A 12944-nucleotide genomic window follows, 5' to 3' on the forward strand; every position below is an offset into this window, starting at 1 on the left:
TCACAATAATAATAACATTTATAACTTTATGTTTTCTTAGAATAAATCCTGTACCTTAGACTAGTCTTCTTCTTCTTCTTTTTTTTTTTTTAAAGATTTTATTTATTTATTTGACAGAGAGAGATCACAAGTAGGCAGAGAGGCAGGCAGAGAGAGAGAGGAGGAAGCAGGCTCCCTGCTGAGCAGAGAGCCCGATGCAGGACGCGATCCCAGGACCCCGAGATCATGACCTGAGCTGAAGGCAGCGGCTTAATCCACTGAGCCACCCAGGCGCCCTAGACTAGTCTTCTGTCCGTATCCACAGATTACCTATATGTGTTCACCTCGTGGAGAACTATTTTCTATACCTGGAATGCCATACTCTTTCCTGTGTATTTAAATATATTTTACCTCTTGTTGAGTTCAGCTCATGTTATTACTTGGGGAAGCATGTCTCTTCAGTCAGCTCATGCTAATGTCTTACCTGTTTGAACTCTTACTCTACAGTTAGAGTCTATGGGGTTTAGAATTTTAATATAAGCAGAACCTCTCAGACTAATAACTTTGGTGCATCCTTCGTAACCTTTTGGCTTTCACTGGTTAGCTATGTGTGACAAAGGACAGGTTTCTTAACTCCTTTGATGTATCACTTTCTACATGATTAAAATAATGTCAGCATGACCTTTTTTTTTTTTTAAGATTTTATTTATTTATCAGAGAGAGAGGGGGGAGAGAGCAAGCACAGGCAGACAGAATGGCAGGCAGAGGCAGAGGGAGAAGCAGGCTCCCTGCCGAGCAAGGAGCCCGATGTGGGACTCGATCCCAGGACGCTGGGATCATGACCTGAGCCGAAGGCAGCTGCTTAACCAACTGAGCCACCCAGGCGTCCCAGCATGACCTACTTTTTCAAGAATGTTTTATTAGATTAAATAGAACCTAGCATTTTATCTGGAATATAACGGGTACTCATTAAATGGTAATTGCTGCTAGAGTATATGTATATTTTAAATCAAGGTTTAGAAGATGTTTTGGAAATAACCCCTTCAGGAGACAGAATCTTAAGGCATAGTTATCCCCAGTTGATGCTATATGACAAATCCCACAGGACATTATTTAACAAGGGAAATTCAGAAAGTTATTAATAAACTTAGGTTCTTGAATTACAACTGTATGTAATACTATTACACAAGAAGAGGTAATAATTACACAATTAAATGCTTCAATAATACCTGGTTCCTCGGGACGCCTGGGTGGCTCAGTTGGTTAAGCAGCTGCCTTCGGCTCAGGTCATGATCCCAGCGTCCTGGGATTGAGTCCCACATCGGGCTCCTTGCTCGGCAGGGAGCCTGCTTCTCCCTCTGCCTCTAGCCTGCCACTCTGTCTGCCTGTGCTTGCGCTCTGTATCTCTCTCTCTCTCTAACAAATAAATAAAAATCTTTAAAAAAAAAAAAATACCTGGTTCCTCAACTAAAAGTTGGGATTCTATTAAGCATATTTTTGTGCTAGTCATTTAAAAATCAGTTTGGTCTTTCTCAGGTAATCTAATTAAGTGATTGAGGGGAACTGTTTAATAGCTGAAACCATGGTAATCTCATTCATCCTAAGAATTACTGCCAAAGAATACCATAGCATTCTTGTTATTGCTTGGTTGTAACACTGATATGATTACTTTTTTATGAAGCATTTTTATGAGGTGAAAAATGCCTTTAAGAAATAATGTTCCTCAGCACATTTGAAACTGTTGGCTAGGATATGAAAATTATATAAAACATTCTGTGACTCCAGAAGTTACTTGTATAAAACATTCTGTGACTCCAGAAGTTACTTGTAAGCTTATTCAGTTCCCTAGCAGACTGGCTCCTCATTCACCCTTGCTCTGTCCTCAGAAAGAGCTGATCTTAAGATGGATAGCAATTTAAGTTTCTCTGCTAGAGATAGCTAATTCAAGAAAGTAAGAATAACTCAATTCTCCTTTCTTCCCAATAGATCCCAGATGGATTTTTTGCCCATTTTTATGCCATTTGTGAGCAAATCAGCCCTGTCCTCGCCTGGGGCTTTTTGGGTCCTAGAAATTCTCTCTATGATTTATGTTGCTTCTTTAAGGTATGTTCAGTCATTGAATCACCTCTTTTTTTCTAACTTGAAAAGTGGATGGAGACTTTATTCTGTTTTGTTTTTGCTTTTGTAGGAAAACGAATGTTAGTGAAAGGTAAAGTTATGAAAGTCACTTAAATTCAGTGTTTAAACGCCAGTGGAACATTTAATATATAGATTTGGTGCTTTATTCTGGAGTAGATGCAACAAGTCCATTCCTCTTATCGATTCCTTCTGTAAAGGATGCGTGCTGTTGTGTGGCGTTACCGTGTTACAGTCAACTTGCTGCAGACAGTTGTTCTTCACCTCTGGACTCTTGAAATGTATAAAACAAATAATAATGTGCCTTGTTGCACATGTAGGCAATTTAGAAGTAAGTTCTGATTTAAGGTAACTTGAATGATAAAAGCCCAGTTGTGAGAGATACCGTGGGAGTTTAAGGTTGTATCCCAATGTCAGTGGTTTGCCAAAACACAAGTTACAGCTCCTCGCAGAATTTTCTGCGTTGCATAGTGCCAAGAAAAGTCTCACTATTTCATAGTCTTGAATTTAGACTGAGTTTCAAGGAGCAAATAAAAGTAAACATCAGTATGAACTTGAAAGTCTTTGATGTTTGAAAGTTTGGATGTTTCATTCTATTCATTTAAAAAGTTAAATCATTATGTTTATATGCTGTTAATGTAACATTTGTTTAAATGTTTAGGAAGTAATTATCTTACTGTCATTCAATAAAACTGATCAGTTTTTGACTCGTGTTTTTTTGAACTCCCAAAATGTAAGGTATGTGGGAAGAATTTGGACTGGGAATTAAGTTTATCATGAATGAATGAACAGCCTGACTCTGGGCAAATCATGTACAGATCTGTCCTCCTTCTCTTCATCTGTAAAATGAGGGGGCTTGACAAGTTCATTGCTAACGACGCATCCAGTTATAGAGTCAAGCAAATCTATGAAGTGTGCCTTCCTAGTACTTCTTAACACCCAATTTCTATGGGATAGAAATTAAGTATTTCTGTTTTTTGTTGTTTGGAATTACCCCCCCCCCCCAATCATGGCATAACAGCCTGTGACTTAATACATACAAGTAGGATACAACTTGTTTAAAATGAGTTTCAGCAAAAAAGAATGAGATTTTGCCATTTTCAACAGCACGGTTGGACCTACAGGGTATTATGCTAAGTGAAATAAGTCAGAGAGAAAAAGACAAATGCCATATGATTTTACTTATATGTGGAAACCAGAAAACAAAGCAAATGAACAACAAAAAAATATGTAGAATGGTAAGTACAGAGAACAAACTGGTGGTTGCCGTAGAAGGGATTGGGAGAATGGGCGAAATAGGTGAAGGGGAGTAAGAGATAAACTTGTAGTTATGAAATAAGTAAGTCACGGGGATAAAAAGTACAACGTAGGGAATATAGTCAATAATATTTAAAAAAAATTGTATGGTAACTACATTTACCATGGTGAGCATTGAGTCATGTGTAGATTTGTTGAATCACTGTGTTGTACACCTGAAACTAATAAAACACTGTATTTCAACCATACTATAGTAAAAAAATGAGTTGCAACACAAGTATTAACTTACTGAAGTGAAATATCCTTCAGATCTTCACTGGTTTGAGACCTGAAATTTTTAATTTTCATGTATCTTAAGTTTTTATATACAGAAAAGTATACCCTTAAAACTTAAAAGTTAGGGCTCCTGGGTAGCTCAGTTGGTTGAGCGACTGCCTTCAGCTCAGGTCATGATGCCGGGGTCTTGGGATCAAGCTCCGCATTGGGCTCCCTGCTCAACGGGGAGTCTGCTTCTGCTTCTGCCTCCGCCCTGCTCATGCACATGTGCACACACTCTCTCTCTCTCCTCTCACAAAAATAAATAAATAAATAAATAAATAAATAAATAAAATCTTTTTAAAAAACAACTTAAAAATTATAGGGGCGCAAAAAAAAAAATAAAATTACAGGGACGCCTGGGTGGCTCAGTCAGTTAAGTGTCCAACTCTTAGTTTTGGCTCAGGTCATATCTCAGGGTTGGAGGATCAAGCCCCAAGCAGGGCTTCACGCTCAGTGCAGAGTTTGCTTGAGATTCTTTGTCTCTCCGTCTCCATCTGACCGTTCCCCTGCTTGTGCTTTTTCTCTGGCTCTAAAATTAAAAAAGAAATAAAAGTTAACAACTATTGGAAATCGTTTACTCTTGGGTCTTAAAGTAGTACCAATGTTCAGAGGTAACACTGAAAATATCAATTATTGAGAAAGAATTAATAATAGCCCTTTACAGTGCTTTAGGGTTTACAGGCATTTGCCATAGTTTTTTTTTTTTTTTTCATCTTCACGTCAGCCCTGAATATTATAAAGGAGAAGTAGTAGTTTCCCGGATTTTACAGATAAAGAAAGTGAGACCTAGGAACGGTTTAATCACTTGTTCAAGGTCCCTTTTCCAATGAGATATGAGACTAATACTGGAAGTCAGGCCTTCTGACTCTTAATTCAGTGCTTGTTACAATATTGGTAACTACTTTTTTTTCAAAGATTTATTTATTTGACAGACAGAGATCACAAGTAGGCAGAGAGGCAGGCAGAGAGAGGGAAGCAGGCTCCCTGCTGAGCAGAGAGCCCAATGCGGGGCTCGATCCCAGGACCCTGAGATCACGACCTGAGCCGAAGGCAGAGGCTTTAACCCACTGAGCCACCCAGGCACCCCACAATATTAATAACTGTTTAGATTAATATGATTTTGGTCTGATAGTGCATTTGTTTTGTGTTCATTTTCCAGAATCAAGTTATTTTCTTCCTCAAAGACATTTTTGACTTCGAGAAGGTACGTTATTCCAGTATAGAGACTTTGGCTGAAGACCTCATGCAGTTACTTATTCGCCGCACTGAACTCTTGACGGCTTATCTTGGAGCTGATGCACTGAGGCATACAAGTAGCTGTCTAAGTAGTCATGGTCATGTCGTGTCCAGTGGCCTATTGGAAGCCAAAGTGCAATAAGTACCATAAAGAACATACGGTTGGAATGTACTATGAAATAGTTAAGGTAACTATTGATTTTGTACCATGTATTATAATGAATTGGGGGATATGGACTCAGGGAGGGAAAAGACATCTGGTAGAGTATGAGTGATCATACTGTATTTACACAGTTCTGTCATTGAATCCCTGTGTACTATATCCAAAGTGACGCTTTCTAGTCTTTAGGTAATAATTTAAGTCATGAAATGTTGTATATTTTACAGAAATACTGCTTGAATTAAAACCAGTACTTGGGAGTTAGTTGATTTGTCTTCCCAAAGCTGTCTGCGATGTCCAGTATCATTTTCAAAAGCTCTGTTTTTATGCTTTGCACCTTGAAAATATACACTGTAGCAAGACCTTCGTGGCACTCTTATGTAAGGATATATTACTCCTAGTGTCAACAAATTTAACTTTGCCTGAAAATGTATTTTTCACTGTAAAGTTATTTATTCAATCAAGTTTAGGCAGTAGTGGTGTTTAATACGTACTGCTTACATTATTGCTCGTGCATTTGCTCATGTTTGAATCAAAGAAATTGTAATGGCTGAGTATCATTATAAAACATTTAAATGAATTGACACTGAGAAGTTTACAAGTTTATATTAGATTTGCTGCAGTTTCCAAAATATATTATTGTTGGTCCTGTAAGTTAGAATAATGAGACCGAAGAAATTTTTTTATCTTTTTATAGATTAGAGCATTTTCCCCTTGAATGATTATTGATTAAAAAGATAACATTTATTAACTCTAAGAAGTTGTTAAGATTTTTTGTGTGTAGTTTTGAAACTATTCCCCAATATCTGAAGATACTAATGTGGATACAGTAAAATAGTTTCTAAGTTCTCCTCCTATAGAACTTATAGTGCACTGGCAATTTGTCATATTATGCCCAATTTAAAAAATATTCATACTTTGACTCTTAGTGAGGTTTTAAAGGTTTTTTTCCCTCTGAATATAAAACAAAATATTTTTTAGTGGCATGGAAGTATATTTCATGTCCTTTATGGTAAATAAATGAACAAATGGGTTGTTCATATGAGTAGGGTTCTTCAGAGTATATTAGATACATTCAGAGCTGTGTTAATTTTGTGTCTAAACCATATATCGCTTATTTAATGTGGCTCACTCAGCATATCAAAGCACTGGACTCGTTGATTTTGTTCCTAAGGTGAGCTTTATCTATTTCGCGAGGGAGTTACCCAGAAAGATTTAAATATATTTTTTAAAAAATGAATTTTTAGATTAAAGTGCCTAGTTTCTGATGAATGAATAGAAAATGAAAAGCGAGGGAGAAAAGCATAATCTTTTAAGGTTTTAAATTTACATTTGTGCCACACTTATGTAATAATCAGTTACAAAATACGAGTTTCAGAATCTTTATGCTGTTTGCATGTATACTGTGTCCCATAATGTGTGGGTTACAGAATTAAACAATATGAAATACTGCTCAGATATTTAGTTCCTGACGTTTCTTACATATATTCTTAGTTTTAACAATTGGCTATTCATAATTGTTATTATTGATGGAGGAATAGCGGTAGAAGTATCAAAGCTAAAAATTGCATTATGTGTTGTTTTATTTTTTAATTCATATCTTGTACTTTAACTTCTTGTCGGGTACCATTGGCCTTGAATGATTCATACACGTGTGTGTGTGCTCGTGTTCCCATCCTTGTGTAGGCAAGACAGGTATTGTTTATATTTATCTTCTGGTTGGGGCGGCTAAATGTTTTAAGCTGTGGTTTTATAAACAGAGCTGTAAGTAAACTTAATTACTTTTTTATTTGAGGAAGATATTATTTGAAATCTATTTTGAAGAATTGCACTATTTAATAATGCTGCTACTACATAAGGTAATTCTGGGGAATTTATTTCATCAGATAAGATGAATAGCTTTCCAGAAGGTGGGTTTTTTCCTCTTTTATACTTCACCTTAAAAAAAAAAAAAAAAAAAAAGTTGCCCTTATTCAAGAGGTTAGTTTGTCAAATTCAGTGTTTTGAGTTTGATTCATTTCTGGTCAGTTATGTAGCTACTACTTCAAAAAAGTGCTTTCTTTGTGGCCTTTGACAGAAGAAATGAGAGTGACCAAATAGAATTTCAGGGTAATTAGTATAGGTTAAAAAAAAAAAAAAACAAAAACAAAAACCCTCTGTTTTATAAGGGAAGAAGCTTGAACTTTTTAAAAGAAACATCTCTTTAAAATGGTTCTGACCACAGCAGACGTACTTAAGACATATGTACCAATTTCAGCTTGCCTTGAAATTGGGTTCAACAACTAAAGCAATGTTATAAATAATTATAAAAAAATGATTAAAATAGTCTAGAGCTTTTTAGGAAAAAACCCTGTTAGACGCATGCTGGTACAGTCGGAAAACTGCCATTGCCACCACCAGTCCTACTACCGTCCCTTTCCCTGTGTACATGATAATCAGAGGGCCTTGAGTTCATCCTGAGAAAATGCTTTTTTCCTCCCGTTTTCTGGAAGAGAAAAGATCCGTGTTCAGGTGATTTATGTTTGCTAACTTTCTTTCTGTTTTGGTTTCTCTATGTTTTTGTTCAACTAAAAGTCTAGTTATTTCTTCATTTAAGGCTTACAATATGTTTATAAAATAGCAAAATGAGATTTTTTTTAAAAAAAGAAGCCAAGAGTCTCATATGGCTATAATCAGCTCCAAAAAACTTTCTATCATAAAATAGTACTTTTATTTGGATCCATTTATTTTTATTCTATTGTTAAATTACCTGGCTTTATAAAAAATATTTACAAACTTTTTCTTGCCTTAAAATGTAACATTTTCACACCTGAAACTAATGTAACATTGTCAACTACACTTCAATTAAAAAAAAGTCACATTTTCTGCTTAAATGATTACCTAAAGAGCAATTATTTGCATCACAAAAGAATTTAGTTTATTATTCCTCTAAACCTATTAAATAGGAATGCCAAAGTAACATTTGATACACTTCTCTGTGACCTTTCATAATCAGAAATACAAAATTATGTTCATGACAATTTGTCTTTAATATGAACACATATTAGGAAATTATTTGTAATATACATTTCAAAGTGATTATAAGAATTAGACTGAATCCAGATCTTTTGTTTTTTGCTTGGATCAATTACATCTAGAAATTTCTCTGCAAGTGAGACTTAAGAATTTATATAATCTGTGATTAATGGAGATAATAGAAATGGGCATTCTTTATTTGATCCTAGTGATTCTGTTATTTTTTTGCTTAGTTTGTAACAACCATGTATTGTCCTTACTCGGCTGATTAGTAAATGTGTCTATTTCCTAAATGTAGGGATTGTACTTATTAATTTATGTAAAGGTGAAACACTACAGTAGCAGAAGAAAAAAAAATAGCACTGACTCTTTAGCTAAAATAAGCACTGTAACATGGATGTATTTCTACTACTGCCAAATAAAATAGTGATGGTACATTTTACTGATGTTTCGAGTGTTTTATACAATGCTTATATGCATATTTGCAAGATCACACTGGTCTCATCCGACCCCGTCCTATGGGAGCTCGTGGTGTGGTGGCCGTAAGACCACATACACAGGCACAGAGAACACCGAGGACTGCAGAACTGTTGGAATCAAGTGCCAAAGCACATGTCTTCTCTGTGGATGAAGTGGGAGAAAGGACAGTTCTGTGATGAGTAAAGCCAGAATACTTGTGTTTTGTTTTGTTTTTTTAAAGATTTATTTATTTATTTGACAGACAGAGATCACAAGCAGGCAGAGAGGCAGGCAGAGAGAGAGAGAAGGAAGCAGGCTCCCGGCTGAGCAGAGAGCCTGACGCGGGGCTCGATCCCTGGACCCTGGGATCATGACCTGAGCCAAAGGCAGCGGCTTAACCCACTGAGCCACCCAGGCGCCCCTGGAATACCTGTGTTTTAATTAATAAAGTGTTGGGTTGGGAATGCCATCAAGCACACTGTAAACTTATCTAATTCATGTTCGTGCATCTGTCCCTATTCGGACCTCCTGCTTCCCCCCACTTCCTGGTCAGAACCCACATACGGCTAGTCAAGGAGAGGGGATGCTGCCAGGCTGGCCGTGGGGGCACCGGATGACACGGCAGCTTTCCTTGGATGTAAAAACAGTCCGAGGCACACAGTCCGCGAGCACTCTTCGCAGCGAGGAGACGGGGCTGGATGTGGACGGGAAGCTGGAGCAGCACCTCAGCGGCATCTTTTGTTTTCTGTGTCGCCTGCCATCCTCCAGGCTGTCCCATGCCATCCTCTTTGCTCCCGCTCCCCGAATATCACGTTTTGTATATTTTAAACATCTCTGGGTTTCAGGGCGCCTGGCTGGCTCAGTTGGAAGAGCATTTGACTTTGATCTCAGGGTCATGAGTTTAAACCCCATGTCGTGTAGAGATTATTTAAGTAAATAAATTAAAAAAAAATCTTTAAACATCTCTGAATTTTTAGATATGTTTAAAATACGTCTCAAGCAAAAAAAAAAAAAGGGGGGTGGGTGATGCCTGGGTGGCTCAGTTGGTTAACCATCCTTTGGCTCAGGTTGTGATCCCAGGGTCCTGGGATCGAGTCCCGCATAGGGCTCCCTGTTGGGGGAGGAAGGAGAGTCTGCTTCTCCCTATCCCCCTCTCCCCGGCCTGTGGTCTCTCTCTAATAAACAATCTAAAAAAAATAAAATAGGTCTCTACAAGCATCTCAATGTCTTATTGTTATATTATTTGTAGGGCTTTGCTGGAAATCTCTAAAACTCGTTTGGTTCATCCACTGTTGTCTTTACTGTTCTTATGCCACTTTTGACTTTTGTTATGTAGTATTTCTTTTCATACCGGGTATTCTGTCATACTTTACCCTGCCACGTCTTCTCCTTTAATCTTGCTCTCTGCTCATGCTGCTGACATCTTTGATCATGCTGCACAGCTCTCTTGTCTGCTAAGGTGTTTTTGGTTCTTTTTTTTCCCCCCTATCTCTAAGTAACCTTCATCGTTTGTGCAGGGAAGGACTGAATTCCAGTACAGAAGAGAAAAGCAAACCTTCCTACGACACTTTATTCTTTACTTGAAAGCCACAGCAAAGTAGTGGGTACATCAAATACCACCTCAGTGTTTTGCTTTTAACTGTCTCTTATGTGTATCACAAAAGTCTTTCACAAAGTACATTTATATATAGGAGATTACAGAACTTTTATAATTTGCTACGTTTGAAATAATACCATAATGCTTGAATACAGAGGAGCACTTTGACATTTGCAAGCACTTGAAATATATGATTTCCAGAACTTTGCCTTTTTTTTTTTCCTTGACACTGTGAGAGATAGGAGCACAGACTTTAAAAAGGACTGGATCCTTAATGTGGTAGGGGGTGGGTAATTTTAAAAAGTAAGTTAAAGCAGTTGTGTTTGTTATCCACAGCTGCATAACAAATTATACCAAAATTTAAGCAGCCTGAAACAACAAATATCTGGCATAGTCACTGAGGGTTAAGAATCTGGGAATGGCTGTTTCTGGTTGTTCTGGCTTAGGGTCTCTCCTGAGTTTGCAGCCATTTGAAGGTCTGACCAGGACTGGAAGATTCGCTGTCAAGATTTGCATACTCACATGGCTATTGTCGGGGATAGGAAGGGGCGATAGGTCCTTGCCCTGTGGGCATCGTAACAGAGCTGCCTGAGTCTCTTTAAAACTACTGCTGGCATCTCCCAAAAGATGGTATCAAGGCAAAAGACACAGTATCTTTTATAACCTAGACTTGGAAGTGACTTACCATAGTGCCATGCTAACATAGCATGTTATGTTGATCATACAGACCACCTTTTGACACGGTGTGGGAGGAGGTTACACAAGGGTGTAGATATTAAATGGTGGGATCGTTTGGGGTCATCTTAGTGGCTTGATGCCACTGCAAGGAATGACAGTACACTCTGTAGTTAAGGTAGACCTTTTTCGTTGGGCAACCTTGAGGTAGGATCAAGACCTTTGCTTGGAATATGGATCCAGTCGGTATTCGGAGATGTCTTCGTTGTAGAAACTACACCACTAAATCATCATCTGGGATTTCCACATTTCCCTTACTTAGGAAGGGAAAGGGATTTCCCGTTTCCCTTACTTACGAACGAGAAAAAATTTACATGAAAAAAAATTTACATGAAAAGCAATGGATGCCGAGTCCCCTTAGTTTTTATAATTTTGTACCCAATTTTATACATTTGTCTTCCCCACATCTAGCTTGATGGTAATTTTTATATTGTTTACCTTTATCAAGTCTTCAGAACTTTCATCCTAGCTTTTATAAAACCCTAACTCATTCTGCCTTTATCGCTCTTCCTTTTGTAATGTTGATGTCATTTCAAGAGCATGCAGCTGATCCGATCAAGTTGAAGAACAAACCCAAGTGACTCAGGGTAGGTATATGAGGAATGTTCATACACACTGGCGAATCTTGGATTTCCGGTAGCCTTAAACTTAGCATGTCCCAAACTGAGCTCCTGACTATAGCTGCTCCACCTCCTCCGGCCAGTCTTTCTCATTCCAGGAAATGACAACTCCATTCTTCTACTCCTTGGGCCAAAAACTTGGTCCTCACATCGCATGTTCAATCTGTTGCCAAAATCTCCCAGTTCTACTTCTTAAAATGGACCAAGAAAAAGAAAGTGCCAAGCACGTATCCTCACAAGGCATCACTGTGGTCCAAACTCCCATCACCTGCCAGCCCAGTTATTTTGGAAGCCTCCCAGATGGTCTCCCCGCTTTATTTAGTGTATTTGCAGCACATCAACCAGAGTGAAACATGTTAAAAATATGTCTGATCATGTCACTACTTTGTTCAAAATCACCATGGCCACCCACCTTAAAGGCCAAAGTCCTTCCAATGTTGGGCAAAAGGGTTCTCTACCAGCTGTCTCCTGCCCCGCTCCACATCCTCTTTCCCCCTTGGCCTGCTCAGCTTCACCTGCACAAGCCTCCTTCCTCTTTCTAGAACATGTCAGGAACCTCCTTGGGGTTTCTATATCTCCTCCTGGACCCTTCTCCCCCAGTATTTCCAGATATTTACATGATTCATGTTCTCATGCATCTCCAGAGATTTACCTAGCTCACTGTCTCACTTTCCTCAGGACTGATTTATATGAGGCTGTCCCCAACCATGCCATCTACAAGAACAGTATCTTCCTGCCCCATTCCCAGCATTCCCTGCTTCCACTGCTCTGGATCTATCCTTCGAGCATATCACTAAGTACATAGTTGATTTGCTCACCGTCTGCCCTCTTCCACAAAATGTCTCGAATACGACGGCAGAGCTTTTTGTTTTGTTACTGCTGTATCCTCAGTATCTAGAACTGTGTATTTGTTCAATGAGTGAATGAATGAATGAATGAATGAATAATGGATTGGTGAAAGAAGAAATAGGCCTTGCATGCTGTGGGTAGCTATCAGTTTTGTAGGAAGACTGGATTAGTCTGTTCAATCTGGTGAATCCACTGAGTGGATGTCCCTTAAGAGAGCTACGCATTTCTTTTAAGTCATACAAATAAATGTATCCTTCGAAGTTGAAAAGTGTAGGGAGGAAAGGGGTAGAATGAGAGTTTATAATAGGGGACACTGGCACAGACTGGAAGTGAAAGGGAAACTTTTCTGAGAGAGCAACCTTTAAGTAGACAGCGAAAGCTTGTACTGAAGTTAGGTAGGTAGGGAGTGGGGGAAAGAGGATTTCATGCAGAGAGAACAGCTTGTGCAAAGGCCCTGAAGCTGGCAAGTTCCATGAACTAAAGAAGGTCAAGATGATGGTATTGAAGGGAGCAAGGGGGCAGGGTGAGCTAGGTCACCCAGGTCACATGTCTGTATTAGCTTAAGTTAAAATAGCTGTTTTAA

General features: G+C 38.4%; 1 protein-coding gene across 4 annotated transcripts in view; it reads left to right on the forward strand.

Moving 5' to 3' along the window:
* Nucleotides 1-8543, forward strand: part of MIGA1 (mitoguardin 1) — a gene marked incomplete at its 5' end in the record, with an annotated part of 104366 nt that extends 95823 nt beyond the window's left edge. For 2 of the 4 annotated variants that reach the window (XM_082686672.1, XM_082686670.1), the window contains 3 exons: nucleotides 1966-2082; nucleotides 4850-5114; nucleotides 5314-8543. In XM_082686672.1, the coding sequence (XP_082542798.1) occupies nucleotides 1966-2082; nucleotides 4850-5068 (336 nt within the window). In that variant the 3' untranslated portion in view covers nucleotides 5069-5114; nucleotides 5314-8543. Of the gene's footprint in view, nucleotides 1-1965; nucleotides 2083-4849 lie in introns of all 4 variants that reach the window. The other 2 variants (XM_082686671.1, XM_082686669.1) reach the window with 1 other exon arrangement.
* Nucleotides 8544-12944: the final 4401 nt, after the last annotated feature.

This window comes from Mustela nivalis (genome assembly GCF_964662115.1).
Source record: "Mustela nivalis genome assembly, chromosome: 10".
In the NCBI taxonomy this organism is placed as follows: domain Eukaryota; kingdom Metazoa; phylum Chordata; class Mammalia; order Carnivora; family Mustelidae; genus Mustela; species Mustela nivalis.